Below are 25757 nucleotides of genomic sequence, written 5' to 3'. Positions count from 1 at the left end.
ATACCACTTTCAGAACTTCTTTCCTTCTACTAATGCCATCTGCTGTTCAACGGTGATATCACCATTTCAACTATACAGTAAACAAATGAAGGATCCTATATTGGTGGTTTAACCAATAAATTACATGTTCTAGATCTCGGAAATTAGGACTGAAACATCAATTTTGCAGTTTTCAAGTGTGAGTCTAATATTTTGAACACGTCTCTCTCTCTCTCTCTCTCTCTCTCTCTATATATATATATATATATATATATATATATATATATATATATATATATATATATATGTGTGTGTGTGTGTGTGTGTGTGTGAAATGAAATGAAATCTTTGAGTTTTACGTCCAACGTTTATGCCGGTTAGGCTAAAGGAAACGGTGATTATGAGAAATGAATGAAATGGTGGAATGAATAAAGTGGGAGGAAACGGGAGAACCCCGAGAAAACCCACGCACACGGTGTTTGTCAACCACAAAGTGTCTGTGTAGGTGTGGGTGTGGGTGTGTGTAGTGTATATATAGTTGGCATATCGGAGTAAACAGAGTATGCCTAAATACCATATGCCTAGGTCAGCGTACACTCACTATAAACCAGGGATGTAGTGTAAGGTGTAAGGGAATGTATACACTGTATTTTAGTGTATATATACTAAAACTTCTAGCAATACATTACTGCTAACATTGAAAAAGGACTTACAAATTCGATACAATCTTAGAAAGTTTAATGCTCGTTTAATATAACTTTGGTGCATGTTAAAGTATGTATAAGATTATATCAGATAAAAAAGGTCAAAAACACAAAAAATATTTTGAAAAACTTAAAGAAAGAGAAAACTTACGTTGGCATCTTCGTGTCTTCCAAACCCTCTAAAATAAAATGGCTGACCATTGATATAAAAGCCTTGGGAATCCCATGTCACAGATCTAATTCCTATTCGAAGGCGATAGGCATCAGAAATTGTATCTGGATCTGATAATGCTATAGTCACCTAGAAAATGAACAATTTTCTCTATTTATTTGTCATATACCGTCAATGAAAATTTTAGTTTTTAAAATAGATCATTACAGTCCATTATGATAGACTGAAAAATAATTTATAAGCATTGGAAACTCTAAAGATATGTTTAAAATGTTAAAAGTAACTTCATCTTTAATCTGAAATGGTGTGACTTCTTGGTTTTTCATATTATTTAAAAAGCGCCGTAACTTGCAACTTTTCCTGGGAGAGTAAGCATTAATATTTAGCACTGGGCTCCCTAGAAGAAATGAAATTCGCCTTCCCTGCTGAGGATGTAAAACTTTAATAAAGATTTTTATTACTTCTAGAGGTCCTAGTTGGCGTTTTTTAATACGGCCCAGATTACATTTGTGCTTCATCTTAGAAAAATATATTTTGTTCAGTTGATGAGACAGCAGTAGCACCTTAAATTGTCTTCAGTTCTTTTAAAATGGGCCCAGAACACATTTTAATTTAATTTAAAATGTCTTTTCTTTTTGTTGCTGTTGAATCTATTCCATGCTTAATTTATACATTCATGTTCATATCTTTAACAAATAGTGCGGAATTAGATCTTGGAATGTACATCCCCCTCGACCGGCGGAAAGCTTGAATGGGATGGGAATTTTCCTTCTTCCCCCCCCCCCACACACACAGACAAATCACGGCACACTATTTAACCTATTAATTCGTTTACAGGACAAACTATCACATAGATTCATTTTATGCCAGCATGACAAGAAAAAATATTGAGTTAAATGCGTAGTAAACTAGAGTGCGTGCAAGTTATGAAAATCCTATCTTATCCCTTAAAAAGCTAACCACATTAGTTTTGGAGGGGAGCATATATATATATATATATATATATATATATATATATATATATATATATATATATATATATATATATATATATATAAGTAGAGCTACAAATAGTTAAAAATTTTAAATGGCGTCTTCTTGTAGAAATATCTCTTCCACCAAGTACCTTTGACGTGGACAGACATCTTATGCATGAATTTCCTAAGGTTCTTGCACTCTTAGAAAATCCATGCATAAGATGTCTGTCCACATCAAAGGCCGTTTCACTTTTCAGGTGAAACTTTACATTCTCTCAAAATATCATTGCAACCGGTCAAATTTTTGCATAATGTGCAATTTTGTTGCCACTCCTTTGAATGGGACACTCGTTATATTGACAACCTACTACGTACAGCAATGAACAAAATTGCATATCTCTTTATTGGATTATAATTTAGCGTCCTTTTCGTCAGTGAGGGTATATGATACATGGATCTAAAGCTTAGCGTGGAGTCCAAACCACATGAGCTTCGGCAGGAATAGAACCACATGTCTATTGTCAATAACTTTGTGTCAATGGACAGTCTAGATTGAGCACAGTTTTGCGTCATAGAGAGAATATAGTTATCTAAATTTTAAACATTATAATTGTAGAAATTATATTAGCTGAAAATTTAATTAGTTTAGTTTTATTTTTCGTGGGGAGGGGTATGCATTAAAATAACTTTAGAGAAAGGGCCATTTTTACAGTAAATAAAGTTTTACGTTCCCAGCATTCACAATTAGGCAATTGTTAAGGTTTCATTCACATACCTGAAGAGTATAAAGGTAACCAGGGTTAGGGTCCATAGTGTATGGCCACCATAAATTAGCATTCTCTACTTGTAGGTCACCGCTTAAACCACTACCACTTGCCGCTGTATTACCCTCTTTGTCTAATAGTTGGACTGATACACTCGGGGTCTCGCCTTCTTCTACTCCTTGGAGACTCACGGAGTAATGAACAACTCCTGAAAATATTACAATTACAATTTTGACACAAAATTGGTTTAAAGGTATTATCTAACATTTTTTTATATTTCATCACACAGTATTAATATTAATATATGTTCTATGTTTTAATTCAGGATTGTATTTAGGAATTTTTTTCATATCGGACAAAATAAGATTCATTGTATTTTCTAGACAAAAAGCCATTAGTTTTTAATATCAATTCCACCCCAAATCTTCTTGATATAGTTGTTTTAGACTTGAAGTTACGTATCTTTCTTGCCGAGAGGAATTCGAGTTCATGGATCAGTGACTACCAAACGTTTCTATAAACCTTGTTAAACCTTTTTCAAAGATTGTATGCCTTTATTTCGATAATATATTCTTGCTTAACAATTATCTCTATACGTAATACCTCCCTTCCAAATCAAGCAAGCTCTAAATAAACGCATAAATGTTAGCTTGCCATTGACTTGAGCATACCAGAAGTAGACATCAAATTTCCAATCATCTGTAACGTTGATCCTATTTATTAGAAATTTACCATATCACGATCATAGTATTAAACACTAAGGTACCTTGAATCTTAAAGTGTATGGAACTATATCTGAAGGTTAGTTGGAATAGGATGGTTTTAATTACTTCATTCATAAGGGCTACGGAGCTTACAAGGGACGTATGCGAATCGTGACAGTTAGATATTTATGAAAATTGGTACCCTGACTAATTGTGGACCCCTAATCATCGTGGAGATTGTCACTCGGTGCGGAAATGCCTTGTTTACCCGCTACGTATAATACATATACCAGGCAGTGACCAGGTGAGCCTGTGCCGAATTATACCTCAAAAATGTCGTAAAAGGCAGAGAATGAAATATGTGTGCTGGTAACCTGATACTTACGGCAGGGAGACACGTGACTAAGAACGTATCCATTTTATAGCATTAAAAACATTGACCTAAAAATTGAAAGAAAATATTAAAAGATGGACATCAGTGTTGACAAATAAGGGGAATGAGATTCTAAAGTTGAGAAATTCTGGGATCCATACAGAGGAACAAACAAATGTACAAAAACAAGACAGCCGATAGAACAAAGGTATAGTAGGGAGAAAACCATGTTCTATTTTTTTTAAAAAAAACTATAAGTTTGTGTTGGGGTGGCAACTTTGCTTGTGTCACATTATGCTGTGTTCTCGGTCACGTGTCCCCTCCCCCCTCTCTTAGGTATCAGGTTAACTGAATACATTTTTTATTTTCAACTTTTTCCCGGCGTTTTAGGAGTATAACTCGGCACAGTCTCACTCAGTCACTGCCTGATATATGTATTATACCTAGTGGGTAAACAAGGCATTTTCGCACCGAATGACTATCACCAGGATGATTAGCGATCCACAATTAGCCAGGGTACCAATTTTCATAAATATTTAGCTGCTACGGTTCGTATACACCTGTTGTTAGTGATGGAGCTCACTTCTGGCTTGTCGGGTATGTGGTTTGATAGTAACTCCCGCCAATGGTCTTCTTCGCTTAGAAACGTAGTGGTCATAGGTTTTCTTAGGGTTCTCTCTTTTTCCCACTATGGTTCCCACTTCTACATTTGACTCGTTGCTTAAATGTGAGAAAATAAACTCACGAAATCCTCATTCGCCATTACAACAACTAAATTTCTATAATTATTACTAAATTATTACTAAATTATTGCTAAATATTTGCATCATAAGAAAAGTTTAAGATTCGCCATTCACATGTCCATAACTAGTCCATAGCGTACTCTATTCTGCGTCACTCGGATTGAATTGGTTGTGTTTTTGAATTAAGATTCAGTATCGAGACTATATTAGACGTTGACATACAGTTTAATGTGAAATTCGAATGTCATGAGCTTCTGTCACGAATCGAACCCTGATTTCCTGCACCAAAGATGTATACGCTAACCATATAACAAAGATGAAACTCATTTTATATGCAAACCGTGGATTTCAGTTCATGGACTATCGGTTTAATGTTTAATCCGATAAATTCTGGAAATCTGGAATATTAGCTGGCCCTTAACTTTAGCATATACGTGTTTCCAATCGCTTGTGACTGTTTCTATTTATTAGAAATGCGCTATACCATGATTGTAATACTCAACACTAAGCTACCTCAGATGTAGTTGCTCATTCCGTCTTACTTAAGTTATTACTGTTATAGATGCCTCCGACATTGGGATGTTTATGATATTATAGTCTTCGTTTAACATGTACATTTGAAACATATTGTTAAACGTAAAGCTTTAGTCGCCAGAAGCAAATAGCAGATGTTTACGAAAACGAGTTCCGTTTAAATATTCTCTTGTATTGATGTATTGGTTTTGCTTTCGATTACTCACAATAAAATAAAAACACCAATAGAGATTTGGAGCAATTTCACGTGTATGGAAAGTAATCTACGGATCAATCTTCTACGGGATAATTTTCTTATAAAGAAATACACCTATATGATTACGTAGTAGACCTATGAAGTCACATGGACTGATTATTTGTGAAAACGTTATATGGAACTATCAAAGAGCTACGTTCCTATTACTCAGTAAGGAAATTTAGACCAAGCCGTTGGCGTGAAGGGATGCTGTTTAAATCAATATGAAGGCATAAATAAGACAGGAGACCAAGCTGTGATGTTTTAGTCAGACAACTGTCTAGTAGAGACCTGCACGGGCCGAATTTTTCGGCCCGAGCCCAATCCAACCCGAAAGTACCTAGGCTCGGCCCAGCCCGGGCCCAAAAAGTTTTGGAGATTTTCGGCCCGAGCCCGGCCCAGCCCGATAAGTTTTTTAAAATACTTGGCCCAAGCCCGGCCCGGGCCCGAAAAATTTTAAAAGTTTTTGGCCCGACCCCGGCCCGATAAATTTTTCAAAAAAATAGCTCCAGCCCCAATCTTTCTCAAAATTTAGTACTAAATTTGCCCTAACCTCAGAAACATTTTCTAAACTCTGGTTCACAACCTGACGCTTGCCTCCCGAATGGTACCATTGCTTACTAGAACTTTGCCTGTCATCGAGAGAACAAAAACTCCATTCCCTGTAACAAAAATCTAACTTAATTGATTTTTAGCATAAAGTGAAGATGGCAATATTGTTTAGCGACAGGCAAAACATTCCCACCCCTTCTTGTTATATTTTGAGTTCAGTGAAGGTCAAGGTCAGAGCTCAATTAACCGCATAATGCCTGCAATCCTCTATAGTGAAAGTGGAGCCGCTAAGCGACACAAACTGTAAATAGCTATTGCATTCTTTGTAACATTTTTCACGGACACACTTCATCAAAGTTTGGCTTTATACCAATTATCGTTTAACGAAAGTCAATAATTATTAAAGAACTGCAATTGATCGGCCCCAGCCCAACCCGACCTGAAGAGAAATCAGTGTCGGCCAGCCCAAGCCCGGCCCGGCCCAAAGAAATTACAGAGTCGGTCCGCCAAAGCCAGGCCCGGCCCGTGCAGGTCTCTACTGTCTAGCCAGACGTTAGTGCATGTGACAGAAGAATTAAATGTTCTTCACCCAAACATGCATTACCAAATTATTAAGAGCAGTAATATATGTAGAAACACATACGTGGATGTATAAATGAACTTTGAGTGAAATTCAGGCTTATATCCTTTGGGAAAAGTCTAAACTCAAAGAAACAGAGAAGAAGTAGAATTCACATCGAAGAGGACACCAAAAGCCAGACTAGAAGACTCCGGGTTCTACAGAAGAGCATAGTGCAATTTCTCACGAAGTTTTATCTTTGTACTGAGCTTCAAGAACCTTCATAAATTGTGAACAAAACAACTACTGAAGTTACTGAGTAATGCAGGAATCTAACGTAATCATCGATGATATTCATAATTAAGAATCAGAAGTTTCACAAGACAGTAGTTAATTCCTCAGCCTATCTTTCTTTTGTATAATTTAACAAATATAATTCCCTCAGTAAATTAGCATATGAAAGATATACTGGGTGTTCAAAGCACCAACAACCTAACGAAGATTTCGTTTTTTTTCCTTTTTAGTTGTTGAAGAACACTGGTTACAGAATCTGAGTAGCTACATGTAAACTATGCAAATGGATATATTTATTGTCACAAAGTACATACATTTTAAGTTACATTGTTTCAGCGTAAAATGGACTTTGATCTGTCTTTGATACATTGTCAAATAAATAAATAAATAAATAAATAGCCTACATAGTCGTCAAAGGCCTTCATATAAAATCTCCGAGGAGTTGCTGGAAATATAGTCCTAACATGCAGCTACATGGTAAGTTTCAGGAGACAAGGAACATAATGACCACATCAAGAAGCAAAGAATTAGCAGAAGAATCTTCGGCCGACTTGTGTACATGCTATGAGAGACCCAAAAAGGTAATGCGACAGCTCACATGATACAGCATTTTGCAATTCTTTGAAACTTTATCGTTATAAAATCCGTGCTGTTCATCACCTGCAGTCTGGAGACATTCAAGCTTGACAAGTTCTTATTACTCATTCATTGATTCTTGAACTCTACACCTGGTCTGATTAGATGTAATACTCTCTCAACAGGTACACCAATTTGAAGGATTTTCAAATATGGGCTCCAGAAAACGCACAAGTGTCCTGTAAGTGTGAAACGCATAAGTGTGAAACTCCTATGCATTCACAGGAAGTTGGTGTCTTTGGTGTCATGGTGTTTGAAAGAAAGTATGAATGTAACTCACGAGGACATAGTGTAAACCAAAAAGTTTAGAAATAAGTTATCTGACTTTTCAGCACTCTGCCTTTGAAATTCGATTGAAATAAAATATTAAACTTGGTGTTTAGTCAATAGAAGAAGAGAACATGATACCTGTTGTTCCATCAACGTCGGTAGTTACAGTAATATCATCAATGTACGTTTGTGGAGTTGTATACAAGTACACAGGACGATGAATTCCAGCGTAGTTGAAGAAGTCAAAATTGTAGTTTAATACAGTGTAACCAGTTGGATATCTGAAAAACAGGTAAAAAAAGTGTTTCATGTTAATGCTCCATGTTCTATGGTACTTTTGAAATGAAATATTTGTCCTATGTACTGAATATATATAATAACTATAACAATACATTACATATTTCTTGCTTAAAATGCGTTATATCGATACTTAATTTAAAATTTTTAAATTTGATTATTAAATAGTGTGAACACACGATCTACGAACCTAGATTCACGACTGTACCAACAACTCACTTGCTTAGGAGTATTTTGTGCGTTTGTCTAAAATATTATGTTAGAGTTCTATGCTCAAAAACAACTTCTTGTTTCTTTTTTGTACTTTTTTGTGTTTGTTTGTTTTTTATTGGTCCAATTGCCCAAAATAAAATTTACTGACCTGGTGAGTGTAGTTTATTTCCGTTGGACTGTTGCAACCTGTTTTCCACTGACACCACGTTAGTTGGAGGAAATAGCTACAGAGATTTGAGTGCACTAGAGAGTGCTCCAATGCTACATTTGCCAATGCAGCTATCTCAACTACTTTGTCAGTATGTTTGCTGCCACGAATACGGATATATCGTAGCACCCAGTGGACAGTAATGACACAACGCTGTTGCTGTAGTTGGTATTATCTCACTAGAACATCTTGTTTAAAATAATGTTCACTTCATGCTTTAATTCAACAGAAGAAAAAAATAATTTTCTAATTTTTTCTCAGAAATTATGAAACAGGAAATCAATAATTGCTAGTAATTACTTATTTACTATATTATCTTTTGTGGAAAATAATTGAAACTTTTTAGTATTATGCGAATGATCTGCAGACTAAAGACAGTATAAGATAACCCTATTGCAATTTATTACTACCTTATTTGACCGATTCTTATATATCTCATTATCTGAATACAATCGATTTGCTGGCGTTTTGTTATGCTCCCTAAAGATTAAAAAATAATATTTTTATAAATAAAATTTATTTAATAATTAGCCTTATAACATTACGATTAAAAAGCAAGAAACAAGAATGTACATTTTTGCAACTTACTTTAGACCAGTGTTTCTCAAAGTGTGGGTCGCGGGACATGCTTTTGTGCGTCGCGAGAAATTAAGTATGAAAATTTTATTTAGATGCAGAAACATATGTTATAAAGTAAGTACCATTCAGGAAATGAAAATTCGAACCCGTTTGTTAATGAGGTGAAGAGTAAGTGAATGCTCAGAGCCCTGCCTTGTTGTACACATGGGAAAGAAAGTATTTGACAGTTGACTAATTTTCTTTTGTCAATAACTCGGGAACAAATGAATTAATTTGGATCTTTTTGTTGCTATTCTTAGATTAGTTATAACTTTATAACTTGTCAAAAGCGGTACTCTAATAGGTTATTTTTTTATTAAGTTATTAGGAAAAGAAATTTTGTGAACGGAAGAATGCTTTCTTTCATGATTGTACAATCAGTAGAGATGCTGGATTAGGATGGAAAGAGAATTGGTCAGTCAAAATCGGTCACGGGGTAGGGCATTGCGTTGATAATATTGTTAGCTCTGCGTTACCTTTCTATGGAAAAATTAGAAATATGACTCACAAAATTTAATTGGTTTGGAATTCACCCCGATGTGTATTTGAATAAAAGTAGGTGGGCCACAAAGTAGTTTTAATATGTAATGTGAGTCGCGGTAACAACAAGTTTGAGAACCACTGCTTTAGACATCAATAAAGGCGAATTCAACAAAACTAACTTGTACTCGGAAATCACATTTGAAATGTTCAAAAATTAATAACCAAAATGCTCTCAGGCAGCCAGTTCTCGTGCCTACATGCATAGTTTGTAGAAGTCGTTCTTCCTTCTCCCTGGAGAAGAAGAGTTCCTTTTTCCTTTATAGTATATAGCTTCAAAATAACTGGACGATTATAATGATCGTTCAGAATGCATTTCCAGGAAACAAACGTTTGTTTCTTTTACTACTCGGAATGTATCGTACCTACTGTTTGAAAAATAATACAAAACTTCAAGGCATACTCGTATGTAGTTTTCGTTTATATTTGGCCTTTTTCGATTCCTTTTAATATTTTCATTATTCTCAGAGATAAAAAGAAAACCAATTAGTATTCAGATAGATCTTATGAAACACAATTTACCGTGCTTCACATCTTTATGTTTAGTGTCCCTTTCAGTACCCAGGCTATATTAGAAGTGGAACCTAAATTAACAGAATGCTTTCAAATTGTTAATGTTCTTCCACCAGCAATCAAACCCAGGACTACTTCCGGCGAAAGTGCACGCACTGATTACTAAGGAAGACCAACGAGGGGGGTCACACAGCTCTCTGGAATTACACCATTTCTTTGTCGAGCTCTAAATTATTGTATGTATACAAGTATCTGAAATTTGCTACGTAGTACAGTCACCCACATAAGTACCTGGATCCCAAGTAATGGAATTATAACAGTCAAGGGTAGGGTAGGGTTCATGTACTTATATGGGGGACTGTACAACGTTTTGATGAGTCAATTAACATAAAGTTTAAACTTAAAATCCAACTTTAAGTACTAAAAATGATAAATTTGTTATTAACACAAATAGAAAAGTGCCTTATAAATTCATTCATGCTTTAGTAAGTGATATTTAGTGCAGAATAATAATATATGATTACCTTGGATCATTATAGTGAATTGTTGTGCTTCCTTGGGGTAGAGTATCTCGAGTTAGAGTATTGTTTACAGCTACTGTTATTAAATTATTACTACCAAATGCAAGGTTGTTTGTAACTTCAGCAACAAACGGCAGATGACCGCCACTATGATTAAGAACAGGAACTCCATTTAACCACTGCAAGAAATGAAATAGTATGAGTCAAGAATTGTAACTGAATAGCCAATATAAATTATTGATTAGTTCTATTACAATTTGCACTTAAATACCCGTTTTAACATATTTAACGTGAATATGTTCCATCGTATTGTTTAATTAATTAGCCATAATTAGAATAAACTCAGTGATATATTTCATATACTTCAAAGGTAGTAGTGAAGACAGAATATACGTAATAGTCACTCATTTGTTCTGGTGTGAAAGTAGTAGTGTATTAAAGAAAAAATGTACACCTACCTATCACCAGTAGCTCCAAACTTTACTGTAGCGTCTTTACTGTAGTCACACTATTTGTGATACTGTAGTATCCTTAGTTTGCAAGACTGAACAGTAGGTCAGTTATTGTATTTTTCGCTTAACATTTAGATTTGATTTGAAATATATAATAATCTGACGTAGTGCTATTTGAAAAGTATAATTTCATGTTCAGTTGTCAACACTGTTCATCTGGTGCTATTGCGTAGTATGTTAAACAGATCCTCCGGTCGATATTTGCATAGTACGAAATTTCAGTGTTTTCTATTTATTAGTTTAAATGTTACAAGAGCGTATCGAGATAAATGGTTCACCCTGTATATATGCAGGAAGCATTAATATTATTGGCTTCGAAATTAGTTATTTTTTTAGTTCAATGTCTCACGATTATGCGATGAAAATGAATGAAATTGAAAGTAATTTTCGTGCTCTCCAACTGGGAATCGAACCCAGAACCAGGTGTACCAAAGGCTCATGCTCTGGTCACTTTTTTCAGATGATTAATCGAACGTTCCTCAGTCACTTACTTTCATTAATCACGATTACAAAAGTTATTTCACTCTTTTTCATTAATCTTTTAAGAACAGGGACACGAACACAGAAACATCGAGGTTAGTTAAAATTCGATGGACACCCACCGAGAATCGACCCGAGACTACGTATCCACAGGCACACGCGCTTGCCACTAGACAAGCGGAGAACACTTTATGATATTGGCTTCATGTTTAACGATCTTTTAGCACCGAAGGTGTAGAGGTTCACCTGACACGTAAGCCTCTACATGTGTACGTTAATGTATGGTCAAAATCACATTAATTTTCAGCGGGAATTAAAAGCAGGTCTCTCATTGATGTTGCTAATCATAAGAAACTCACGAGAAGCATTAAGTTTGTGTTGCACAATGGGTACGGTTTGATAATTTTTTGCACCGGAAATTAAAACTTTCAAGGATAAATTAGTTCCCTTATGTTAATTGAATTTCGCATTGATAAAGACATGATTAGCAATAACGAGTTCTTCTTACTATTGATTATATTGATCCAATCAAATTCACAGGAATTCTTCTAATGTTAAATGTATGTTCTATTAATATACATATATTCAGAAATAATTAGCTTTTCTTATACTATTTACTATAATTATGTAATCATTCTCACATAAATTCTCTTCTCATTCTACATCAAGATCACTAATGTAAGCTATTTACAGCCACAGTGCTTGAAATAAAATTAAAATTTGAAAAATATCCTTTGTTTCACAGAAAGTGTGTAGTGAAATCGACAGCATCATTATGAAACACATCAAAACTGACATTACTTACAACTTGTGCATTGTAGTGAACACTTCCAAAGCGAAGAAACACTCGCCGATCTGTGTTCCAATATTGAGGGACAAAGAATTCTCTGTCGTACCAAACCCATCCAACATAGTCTCTGATGGTAGCGTTTTGTGTGATATCGTTGTAACTGGATGGTACAGGCATTGGGATAACGTCTCCAGTCTAAGAAAGAAAATGAACTTACTTTTAAAATGCCTAAGTATTCTTTAAACTTTAAAAAAAAACAACAACAACAACATTATTCAGAGCCGCGGTTCAAATTAACAAGTGGATGAGTAGGATTTTCTCCTCTATCCTGAAAGTAATTTTCCCTACTTGTCAAAGAAGAGTTCCTTATTTGCCAGAAATATATTTTGCCGCGTTTCATATATATTTTACATCAATAATATAAAGAAAAACTAAGCTAAAATATTTATATACAAATACTGGAAACACAATATCGTTGTTAGTTAGTTGTTTGATTGATTCTTAACGTACAAATGCATTACTTGTTAAATTACAAATTATGCCTGTCCTTCACAGTTTTTTTTTTTTTTTTTGTGTGTGTGTGTGTGTGTGTGTGTGTGTGTGTGTGTGTGTGTGTGTGTGTGTAGTGAGTCACATATTTAATGAACTTCAAAATCGAGTGCAAACAAAAGTACAAGCATCTGTGATTATTAGGCTAAAGGATGACTTTGTTAACGTTCTGGAGTTGAATGGATACTAATTGGACATGATTTTGCAATGGACACTACTCATATGCAAAAGTTTTTAGAAAGTTCGTCACATCAAGCCCAACTCTTCATGTAAATTTGTTATGTTTACGTTTACGAATAAAATATAAATAGATTCAGATTGCCACTAATGACCAAACTTAACTGTATTTCTATACTTTCCCGATATACTGTGTGAAATTTAGATATATGTCAGTGTGATGTACCTATGCAACTAATCATGCACATTATACGGTACTTCAACGTTTGGGAAGTGATTCCTAACAAAACGATAAGACAATGTGTAGACCACGTGGGTACACAAATATTTCCTTTAAAAGGAGTTATAGTCTGCCCAAAACAAAAAAAAAATGAAATTTAAATGTCCATAGCTTCAAAACTATGGGACCTACCGTAGTCGGGTCAAGTCTTCACTTGGGAACTAGTATGTGCTCTATCCAAATATCCAAGTTTCACAATCCTGTGGTACTTCCGCAACACGTTTATAGAGGTAGTTGGTGAATACTTCAAATTGTATGCTCGTAGCCGAACTCCGTCTATAAATTTGTTGCACAAGTACCACGAGTGGGTTCTGGAACATGTATTTTTGGATAGCGTACATATTGATTCCTAAGTGAAGTCTTGATCCGACTACTGTAGGTCCCATAGTTTTGAAGCTATGGACCTTTAAAGTTAATTTTTTATCCTTTTGACAGTCTATAATTTCGAAAGGAAGCATTTGTGCACCGAGGGTGGTCTATACTTTTTTGTCTTATCTTCGTATCAGGAAACACTTCCCAAACGTTGTGGTTGTTGTTTTGAAACACCCTGTATATATGTTTTCCCCTGTTGTAAAAATATTTTAGTTCGAACCTTGTTCAGAGCAAAAAGTATTAAGATTTAAACCCTTGTTATGATAGGGTTAATTAACTTCTGCGGTGTTGTTCACGTATTCCTCAAGAACCGACTGTATCTTTGAAAGAATGTTAATAAAACAGTCAAATTTCTAATGGAATTAAACTATTTTTAAGGCCGTCAAAAAATAAGGTTATCGTAAGTCATCGTTTTAAGAGCAAAAATTTCCGTTCGTATACTTTGCCATACTAGTGTTTTGTGAATATATTGTCATAATTGAATTGTCAAATTTAGGCATACCATGATTTTATTGCTTATAATTTTGCTTATCATTGCTTTCAGGGTAGCATATCAGCCTGGTAAGAAGAAAACTACATTGTAAGCACAACTGTGTCTGCATTTTAACATTTCAGAATATGATAGCCCTATTAATAAAGAAATATCAATAAAGAATATTCCACTTTTTATTGATTGGACGCTTGCTAGATAGATATTTAACATATCAGTAGGAATATGATACAATTGATCTATTGGTGCGTGCAGTAGTATTCAAATTTTGGAAATATTTTAAGAAAGTTATTGAGTAATTTAATATAATTTTCCCCAAAACTTGAAGAGAATTGTGGGTTTTAATATCATCACCTAGAATATAAGCACAACGAATAAAATATGAGTCCCTCCTTTCGCAGCAGAATGTATCTAATACTGAGCAACACCACCTCTGGCCTGTGTATCTGTCGGGATTACGATCAGAAGTGACTTCACCAAATATTGCAAGTATGCTACATTGATGTAAATCCACTCCTTGGTCAGAGTATTTCGTAGTTCAAACAAAGCACTTAGGTTCCTAATTCTACGTTTCATCCGTTGCTTCAAATATCCCTTGAGATTTTCAATTTGATTTAAATTTGGGGACTATCTAAGCCAGATGTAATGTAACGGAGTCCCTAAATGTTTCTCGAAATATGTACAAACACTTTGAGTCTTGTAAACATTGTAATTGTCACCTTGGAAGATGCTAGTGTTCGTCCACAGCATGTAAATAGTAAATATGTTCGGAAAATTGCAAGATCTGGTCAATAGGGATGTCTAAATGTTTTCTTGTATAGGCATGAAACTAATCGGTGTTCTGTCTAGGTTAGGGTCTTTAGGCCACCGTAATTATGATGTCGTTTAGCGTTTACACTTTGCACATCCCGTTTTGATGAACTAACAAAGAAGGGCAACTTTGTTTTTATGTGCCACTGGAGACGTTAGACGTTAATAGCCCTCTATTGCTATTTTTTCACATCCTTGCTTTAACCTAAGCTGACATGCTAATTCCATCCAACGAGCTGGCACAATCACTTCAGTTTAACTACAAGAATTGTGCGTCACTGGTAATTTGTCGTTTAATAACATGTTATCAGCGAATCACCGTTAATAATAATAGAAATGGACCAATGTTAGTTGTAAGTTCTTGAGAAAGTAGCTTATGTGATATATTTTTGTCCGATAAAACTGTTGTTTATTACTTTCTTAATGCTACATGTATTATAAAGAGAAAAAAACTGTTTTGCAGTAAGCAACAAAAAATTGTAAAATTATATCAGATATAACACAGAGATTGGCTTCAGTTAATGACCATAAAAAATATTATGCACATGTAATAATTCGGGTGTTTCAGCATTCCAGTCTCGTTTTATTATTATTATTATTATTATTATTATTATTATTATTATTATTATTATTATTATTATTATTATTATTATTATTATTATTATTATTATTATTATTTGACAGTAGACCGAAGTCAAGAATTTCAACATAACTAAAACACGAACGAAATATTTTTTAAAACAAAAAAATTCACACTATTACATTTGAGTGGATTTGAGCATCGCATCAACTTTAAGTCGGGAAATGGAAATGCAAGTTCTTCACCAAAATTATCTGCCTTGTTAAGAATTAGGCAATAAATCTTACCTTCCGAAGAGGCTGGGCGTACCATTGGTCCCTAAACCCAACTTCCTGATCTAATTTGAGTGAAGTTCTGAAGTTCCAAACTCCATCCAAAGATTTTGTTTCTCGGGTCTCTGAATCCTGAGGAAATAAGATTCCACCTTCAAGAGCTCCGGATGTTAAGTTGAGGATCCATAATAGTGTTAATGCTATTGTCAAATATTGAATCGCCATTCCTACATAAAACAGTAAAATCTTGTAAGTTGTTAAAGAAACACAAATAAAATATAGCTTAAATGTAATCCTACATATAGTCATTTCTAATTTCCACTTTCAAGTACATAAATGGTTGATGGGGCGCCTTTAAATGTGAATGGTAACTCATAGTAAGTTCGATTCTCATATGAGAGAGGATTTGAAGTTGGTCTATAATCATAAGGGAAATAATGAGTTTGAGTCAAGAAGCTGACTTAAGACTTTGTCTGGAAAGCCAGCAATAATGGCGCTCGATGCGCTACTCGATGCGCTAATAACGAACCGCCACGTTCAAAGGACACAACTGGACTGGCCAAACTCCGTCATGATTTACAATATAATTAACTTTAGTTTTAATGCATTTTTCACACAAATGCAGTTCCGGATTCTTGAGCTTTGATTCTAGTAATTCTGTTGAACTGCACGTAGCCACAAGCCTACAGACGAAGGTTGCAATCAAGATATTCATCGAGAATAAATTATTGGAGATATTTTTCATTTACAAAGAATAAATGCAGATTCTTAAAGTTTATTTTCTGGAAGCTAAAATTTCTCGAATGTGAAACATAATATTAGTAATATATATTGTTTTAAGCAGTAAATATGCAGAAGTTCGTCAAAAGGAGGGGGACGGGTTGGTTCAAGCTCTCAAGTTCAAATAATTTCAGGCGTCTGTATACATATCTCAATATGATAAATGTCTGTTTTTGCATAACATCTTGCTCTATGGGGCTTAAAAATCCAAAGCCCACTTGCTACAACACTGCTTTGAAGAAAATTGACGTTTGTTGCATTTATTAAATGAAGGTTTGGATACAATTGTGAAAACATTCTATACTAGAAACTAATAACAAAATACAGAGATCAAACAATCTGTTGCTCATCAATATCAGATTCTCTAGAGTTTGAGCCCTTTTAGGTCTAAATTGAGAATACATTTATCGTTGTTTGAAAATGACATTATGAAAGAACAAAAGCACTACTTTGTTCTATGATCTTCTGTTATTTTTCTGCAACACGGTAGTCCCCTAGCTATAGAACTTCCGTATATTTTGCAGACCTCTTATCAAAAAAAACCTAATGCCATTCAGCGAGTTCTGCTGAGATCAAAACAAGTGATAGCCTGACGGTGTCATGTCCAGGCTATACTATGGATGCATTAAAACATCCGGCCAACTTCTCGCAATTTTTTTACGAAATGTTAAAGATGCAATCTGATGTTGTCAACAAGGTATATAACACCCTACCTGTTGAACATCACCAGTTCTAGGCATTTGTGCGCCGGTGCTAATTCTTGACAGTAGAAGTCCAAGTCTATTAGCCTGTTCGGCGGCAGCAGCTCGTGTTATGGAATGCTATTCCAATCTCACGAAACGCACAGCATAACCTTATGATTGTTAGTGTGGATTTTGCCATAGATTGTGAAGCCTCTTCACTATTTTTTTCGACCTTTTCTTTCGCTCATTGTTATCGTAGGTTACCCATTTTTAATCACTCGTAATCAGCAGCTTCAGAAGGGGATCGAGTTAGATACGTTTCAACAGGGATTCGCAGAGAGAAATTTTATCGTGTAAATGATTTTCAGTGAGATCATGTGGCACCTAAATGTCGAGCATCTTTTTGTAATCATCTTTTTCAAATAATTTAACACATGTTTAGGTTGTGGTAGGTTGTTGATGATGTCATGACTCCTTACATGTCAGTCTTGTTAGACTTTTGGCAGCATATCATACACTTTTGTTGTGGTAGGTCGCCCATTGCGAGGAGCATCTTGAACATCGAGATTTCCAGAACGAAGTGACAAATCCACCTTTTGGCTTTTGCTTTTGATAACACATTTTACCCATAAATCTCATAAATTTCTTCACAGGCCTGGTAGCAATTGTGCATTTGTCAAAATAAAGTTTCAAAATGTAGCTCAGTTTTGCAGAAAGATCACTCATCTTCACTGGGCTATACATTACGCCTGATTATAAGAATTCCAACAGTTCTTGTACATCTACTAAGAAAAAGGCATTAGAAAATGGTCTCTAAAATTTCTTGCCAGCTCACTCTGTTTTACACCATTAAGAAAATTGTCATTATACATATATTGAAAAAGCCTTGACAAGTGAATAGTGACAACGCCCCTGAGAGCTCACAGAAACGTTCTCTTGTTGGCTCCTCGATAGTTTCAATATCACCTGTCAAATGACATTCCTGCTCCGTTACAATCCATGTGTCCTGAGATTTGGTATACTAACGTCTTCTTGTGCGCAAAAGGTTCAATATTTTTAGACGACCTGATATTATTGTCTGAAAATGAAAATCTTGCGAAATTCCTGTACTGAAATCACAGAATTCCCGTTATTATGATCGTCATACTATGTAATATTGATATTTCTCTCATATAGTTGGACAAACATCTTACCACCTTGAGTTACAAAAGTGAAATTCTTTATAAGAAATATTTTTAAAGATACGAAGGAATACTGATACTATTACCTTTTCCTCACTAAATTTTGACTCAAATACAGAAAATAGTGTTAAATTCTATTTGATTTCTCAAAGCTGAACAAACCAATCAAATAAATATATAATGAACTATTGTTGAAAAGTTCCTTTAATTTCTAAGGATTAACTCGTAGAAATCAGATATAAATGTCGTGCTGTAGACACATGGCAGCATATTTAGAAAGTAAATTCCCGACTCTACATACCTGTCTCCTGTACAACAGAAAGTCGATGTAGAGCCTATGAGCAGAAAAATGTACGACTTCTACACTTCGCGAGTTCTGGCCATCAAATGATTTCAATACGTTAAGAACATATAAAATAAGTTGAGATTCATGTTAAGGGTGTTTTTAGTAATGTCTCTTTTGACACTCACCACTTATTAGTAATACTGGCAGAAAAAGATTCAAAGAAATGTACCCAAATGACAATATCCTCCACCTTTGATTATACGTTTTCCTACTCTCGTGCCATTCGATAAATGCCTGTGTTGAAGAACTTTTGGGCACTTAGTGCCCCCTGAAGAACTTTTGGGGAGCAATCGCTGAACTTCTTGGGCTGGCTAAATTTTCTTTCTTTAAACAGATAGAAATTTCAAAGATTAAGGAATTTCTTGATTGAAAAAAAAATCTCCTCAATGTTCTACTGTTAATCATATGTAGCCTATGGTTATTATGAGTGAAATTATAACCCCTCGTTATAAGACAACACAATTTGGTCTTAATCTACTGCTCTAACAATGCAAGAGTGTTGATGAAATAGATCGGTGCTGATAAATATTTATCACATAGAGAACTCTGTAACTATCAGGTTAACTCAAAACTATTGAGTCTTTGGAGGTCAAAACGGAGATTCCGTTTAATTTAATTTGAAAGTAACATTCTGAAACCATACTGTATATTTGCAGCACCATTTTGTTTGATGTTCTGTCATTTAATCGGGAACACTATGATCCCCTCGCTATAGAACTCTTGCAGTTAATGCTCAAAAAATTATGATACATGGTTTCCACAGGCCTCTTATCAAAAAAAATTAACGCCATTCACGGAATTCAGCAAAGAGCAAAACAAATTATAGTATAATGGTACGAGATCCGGGCTATATGGTGAATACATTAAGACTTCCCGACCAAGTCTTGCAATTTCTTACGAAACGTTAAAAATGTATACGGTCTGACGAATTCAACTCGGGTAAACGACATCCTATCTGTTGACCAGTTCTAGACTTTCTTCTGAATTGCGAAGTGCACTGGCGTTAATTCTTGACAGTCAGAGTCTATCGTTCGGCAGGAATAGTTCGTGATGCAAAATGCTATTCGAATCTCACCAAGCACATGTCATGATCTTCCTGGACGTCAATGACTTTGCACAGACTATAGAGTTTTCCTGTCTTTGAACATTGGTTTTCTCGTTAATTGTTGTCATAGGTTATCCACTTTTCACAACTTGTAATTACCCATTTCAAGAATAGCTTGGGTTCATTACGTTTCAGTAGAGATTCACAGATAGAAATTTGATCGAGTAAATGTTTTTCAGTGAGATCATGTGGCACCAAAATAACGAGCTTATTTTTGTTGCCACTTTTTTCTCCATGTGAATTAAACACTATTTGGTAATAGATGTTTGGGCCATTTATGATATCATGACTCCTTACATGCCAGTCTTGCTAACCTTTTGTTTAGAGCAGGAGAGAAAGAAAGTAAACGCTACTCAAAACAAATTAGTCTCTTGAACAATTGATCAAGACTTAAAGTCTCAATTTGATCCTCTGCCGCGGAGTCGATTCTCTTGTAAGCTCGTGTGATTGTACTTAATTGAGTCTCCAACTCGCAATCAGGTTGGACAACGGTCGTCGAGTCAGAGTGTATGTAAAATCAGGAAAGATCTCTAGTACGAGTGTAAAGTTTGCCAAGTCTCTCCTCGGTTTCCCTTATACAAAAAGGGAAGACTGAGTAAAGCAATAATCAGGATTTTGAGTTCAAAATTGAGACACTAAGAGTAAATACAGTGCTACTATGAATGAGAACCTTATGACAGACTCAGGAAAGAATCCTGTGATTAATTAAATAACTATGATGAAGCTGGGATGGAGCTCTGGACCAGATAATTTGAATATATGAGTCTGCACTACATTTTACTCAACTTTCGGCATCTCCGGTGAATGATTTTGCCAGGTCAGACTCATAAGTTTAGCTCTGTTTTTAATGTTTAGATGCTTCTGTTTGTGCATAATGTTACACCAAGACCTTTCAAAGAGACAAAATGTGTCATGATAGATTGGGCATCTCCATCCATTTTTTAACAATTGCTTCTTTGAGAAGTGTCAGTATATATCACTGTTCAACAACGAAACTGTAAATTGAACAAAATCAGCTAATTCTTATTGATTTTGTGGTGCTGATCACGAATTTGAAAGTTATTTTCGAATATTAGCTCAACTTTTCGTTTTACAGGCATGTTTAATAATAACGCTTTAAAAATAAATATATTCGCTTCGTTTGGGGTAAAATGTTACACTGATCCGGCAACACTGGAGAAACTATATGTACGCTTGGTTTCCTTGTGTTCCTTATCTCAGTAGTGTTCTGCTATTGTTAGAAAAGACAGGCTTAGTGCAGTTATCAGCGTTTTGGGTGTGACGTTTATGTAGTGCAGGACATAAAAATACAACTACAAGTACGCAAAAATACTGGTATTTCGAATGTATATTTTTAAATAGTTGTCGGAACTATTTCAAGTGACATTTTGAGGATTTCAATAAACAAAAGTGCCGCGAAATTGTGTAAACAGTGCGGATAGCTTCTGCTACGTATGTGGGAAAGTGACATTTTCCTCACAAAAGCAGACTATAACACCACTAATAAGAAAAGCCTATCAATATTACTTTGGTTGTAAAATTGGAGACCAAGATAAATCTTGGGCACCCCACATTGTGTGTAACATTTGTACCAGCAAGCTAAGAAATTGGATTAATGGGAAGGGGCGCTCAATGCCTTTTGCAGTGCCCATGATTTGGAGGGAGCCAAGCGACCACATCAGAGACTGTTATTTTTGTATGGTTCCTTCCGTCAAGAAGGGAATTTCCACGAAGAAGAAGCGGGCCTTGATCTATCCTAACATTCCTTCTGCAATGCGCCTTGTTCCACATGGAGAAGGACTACCTCTTCCTGACCCACCTAAAGAATACGATCTTTTTTCTGATGATAAAGAAGTTGAAGCTCCTGAATCAAGTACTTCGAAGGACCCTATGTTTGTTGTAGAAGAACCTCCATGTGAACCACATAGACTTACTCAAGAGGAACTAAATAATCTAATCAGAGACTTGGACCTCTCGAAAAGCAAAGCCGAAATTTTAGCGTCACGCTTAAAGCAATGGAATTTATTGCAGGAAAAAGTAAATATTTCAGTGTATTGGAATAGGGAGATAATGTTCACTTCATTTTTTACTATGGAAGACACACTTGTGGCATGTACAGATGTAAATGGTCTCATGAGGGCAGTTAAAATTAATTACAAACCTACAGAGTGGAGGCTCTTTATAGATTCGTCCAAGGTGAGTTTAAAGGCAGTGCTTTTACATATTGGAAATGAACTTCCTTCAATTCCTGTAGGTTACGCAGTTCGTATGAAGGAATCTTATGAAAACTTGAAACGTTTACTTCAAGCCACTAAATATTACGATTTTCAGTGGCTCATTTGTGGTGACCTTAAAGTAATAGCACTGTTGCTAGGTATGCAGTTAGGGTATACAAAGTATTGTTGCTTTATATGTGAATGGGACAGTAGAGATCGTGGATCTCATTACCGCAAAAGTGATTGGAGTACCAGAGAAACTCTTCAACCGGGAGTGAAAAATGTGCAGCATGAACCACTGGTAGATCGTAACCGAATTTTGCTTCCCCCTCTACATATTAAATTAGGTCTTATGAAAAGTTTTGTTAAGAGCATGAACCAAGAGGATGAGGCCTATAAGTACCTAAGAGGACAATTCCCTCGATTAAGTGATGCCAAAGTTAAAGAGGGTGTTTTCCTAGGGCCACAGATTAGACAACTATTCAAAGATCACAAGTTGGACGAAATTCTCCAAGGTGAGGAGAAAGTTGCGTGGGAAAGCTTGAAGAGTGTTTGTTCACAGTTCTTGGGAAGACACCGACCAACAAATTACAAACAACTGGTAGCAAAGTTGTTATTGTGCTACGAAAATCTTGGTTGCAATATGTCTCTGAAACTCCACTTTCTTCATTCACATCTAGACTTCTTTCCCGAAGACTGTGGAGCAGTAAGTGACGAACATGGTGAGCATTTCCATCAAGATATTGCAGCCATGGAGTAGAGATATGAGGGAAAGTGGAGTTCTAACATATTGGCCGACTACTGTGGGACTATTGCAAGGGATGCTCCAGATGTAACCTACAAAAGGCAAGCCAAGTGAAGACGCTCAAAATAAAATAAACATAATCCTGTACAAGGGATCACTTGTACATGTACATTTTGTCTACATTGCAGTGTAGTTCTTGCACAAAAAGGTATTTGTACATATTTTTTATGTTTTGATGTTAATACTGATTTTTATTACGGAATTGTTAATGTTTAACTTGACCACGGTTACTTTACTTTCTGTTTCGCTGCGCAATTTTGAAAACGGAAGTACAAGGGCTTGGAAAGCTATAGGTTAGGGTACTTCTTAACTCTCCAGCTTGTCACATCACAGTGAAATAGGTAAAAAGAGTGAAATGTAGGTTTTTACAAGGATTTTGCTTAAATGTTCTATAAATATTAATACATATGTATATATACAGCTACTGTTGTACACGGGCGTTTTTTTCACAACCTGAGCTAAGAAAATTCTTCTATTATCATTTCCTTTCATATTATGCTTAAATGAATGTAAAAATCGCAATTTCAAAGAATTTACATACTTTCAATCAAAATTTGTTGAACAGTGTATCTCATCCAGGAGACTACCCTCAGCCGTTAAAATGCGAAAATGAGAACGAAAACCTAAGTTATAAGGGCAGGTGCTTCTACTCCCATGGAAAAGTGTGTATTCAGGAATAGAACGCTCTCAAACTGTTCTTTCCTGAGACAGGTACGACTCCGACATGTAAAAGTGCAAGCTGATTAGCTGTAGAAGCGTAAAGTGTAGTGAATTTTAGATAATGTTTCCTTTCTGAAGTTGATAAGATGATATTTCAAAAGAATAGGCCTACTATAACCGCTGCAACCGACCTTTGGAGCAATGCTAGCTAACATTCAAATGTTGTCTGAACAATCGCTGCACTTTAACAACTTATTTCTTTTTTAATGCGTGCAAAGAAAATACGTTATTCAACGTTCCAACGATGTCCATGGTAAGTAATCTTTCTATGAAATGATATTCTATTCTCTTCCAATTTTCCACCCGCAATTTACTCCAACTTCTCGTGCCTGCGCAATATTTAAATTTCAAATGTGCCAGTCGGTTTCTAGCCACTCAGTATATATTATATGGTTATAAGTTCAACTAGTATCCAAGTAATTTAGGTTGGGATATACACCTTTACTTGATATTTTCACACCCAGTATTTCCTTTTGCATTATTTTTTCCATAAATACCTTTCATAGTGCTCTTTTGAACAAGAGAGCCTTGCTCTATTGCTCTAATGGTTTCTATAATTACACATGTTAGCCAGTATGTGAGCTAATTCATTGAAACAACAATAGTAAAAGTACTTAATATCATATATGTATACATAAATGGAGGAAATATTGTGAAAGTAAAGTTGAAGCCAGTGTTGCCAATTCAGTAAAAAGTCGCCACTGTTGGGTGTTATGTATTTTAGTAACTTTTGTTTAAGTTTGTTATATTACATAGAACATAAGATCTAATAACACTGTTTCCTGTTTCTTTCCGTATTCTCATTCCACCCATTCGTTTCATAATCACTTTCATTAATCATCCGTCTCTTTTAGCCTAGAGCAATGGTTCTCAACCGGTGTGTCGTGACATATTGGTATGTCATTCAGTTTTCTAAGGTGTGTCCCGAAATTTGAGAATTTAAAAATAATGAAGAATTTAATAATAATTAGTTAAAATCTACTCAGGTTGTCAACACCTCCAGCGGTAGCAATAACGCTCAGTCCTACATAGAGTCATTATAAAAACTAAGAGGATTCACTTAATAGATATTATCAAGGGCACCCATCACGGGAGGCAAGGTGGGGCGCTTCCCGCCCCCTTAAGAGGAAATTGTACTTGGGAATATCGAAAGCCTAATAGAAATTTTACATTAGTTACAGCAAAATTTGAAACTATATTTGAAACGTTGCTTATACTTGCCGCCCCCTTGGAAACCACAACATGGGCGTCCTTGGATATTATTATGATTATTATTATTTATAATAAAAATATCAAACAATTGTGTTGAGATGTCCTGGACGTTTAGTAAAATCTATCGTCAGTCAAAAAAGTTTCCGAACCACTAGTCTAGAGCAGTAAAGGGCCGTAAAACAGAAAAAAAAATTACAGTTGATTTTTTTTTACAACTTTTATATGTTCGAAAGAATTTTCTTCATTTTTTTATAAAATCTTTAAACGCATTTATTGATTGATTTTTACGTCCCGTTCAGCAGCGAGGCTATATGAGACGTAGACCTACTGATTAACATGGAATCCGAACAACATAGGTTCCTGCCGGGAATCGAACCTGGGTCTCCCGTGCCAAAGGCGCGTTCGCTAACCACTTAGCCACGAAGGAGCTCTTAAAGCGCATTTATTATAATATATATATATATATATATATATATATATATATATATATATATATATATATATATATATATATATATATATATATATATATATATATATATATATATATATATATATATATATATATATATATATATATATATATATTTGGTTTGAATAAATCAATTTAAGCCAATTGTAAACCGACCTCAAACAATGCGGTTTACCGTAAAGCGTACGTTTTTCGAAACCGATTAACAGAATTATGTAAAGTATTTTTGTGTATTAATATACCTACGTACAGTATGTCGAACTTGAAACGGTTTCTTTGTAGTACATACATTTTCTCTGATTGACAGGTTAAATAATGAGAGAATGAACCTTATACTTAATTAATGAAGAAAAAGGTATATATATGGATTTGTTGAGTCTGAAATAACGTTAAAGCGCACGTATTTTTGTAAAGAAAAAACACAAGCATCTTCCTTACCTTCTTTCATACACCTTTGACACAAATAAATATATAATTACGACCAACTGACAATCATATGGGCTTCATATATAGGCTAAC

At 35.1% G+C, this 25757-nt stretch overlaps 1 protein-coding gene across 1 annotated transcript in view; it reads right to left on the bottom strand.

The window, feature by feature from the left end:
• The window catches only part of LOC145694000 (beta-glucuronidase-like), a 44277-nt gene extending 18520 nt beyond the window's left edge, over positions 1-25757 (bottom strand). The window contains exons 1-7 of the mRNA XM_081770145.1: positions 25677-25757; positions 15734-15945; positions 12204-12383; positions 10410-10585; positions 7635-7777; positions 2608-2804; positions 835-984 (exon numbers count right to left, since the gene is read on the bottom strand). Coding sequence (XP_081626271.1) covers positions 835-984; positions 2608-2804; positions 7635-7777; positions 10410-10585; positions 12204-12383; positions 15734-15945; positions 25677-25686 — 1068 coding nt within the window. The 5' untranslated portion in view covers positions 25687-25757. The remainder of the gene's footprint in view (positions 1-834; positions 985-2607; positions 2805-7634; positions 7778-10409; positions 10586-12203; positions 12384-15733; positions 15946-25676) is intronic.

The sequence above is a fragment of the Thermobia domestica genome, chromosome 9 (genome assembly GCF_964235325.1).
Source record: "Thermobia domestica chromosome 9, izTheDome1.hap1.1, whole genome shotgun sequence".
Classification (NCBI taxonomy): Eukaryota; Metazoa; Arthropoda; class Insecta; order Zygentoma; family Lepismatidae; genus Thermobia; species Thermobia domestica.
The sequence above is the reverse complement of the archived record's forward strand: the minus strand, read 5'-3'. Positions and strand labels throughout refer to the sequence as shown.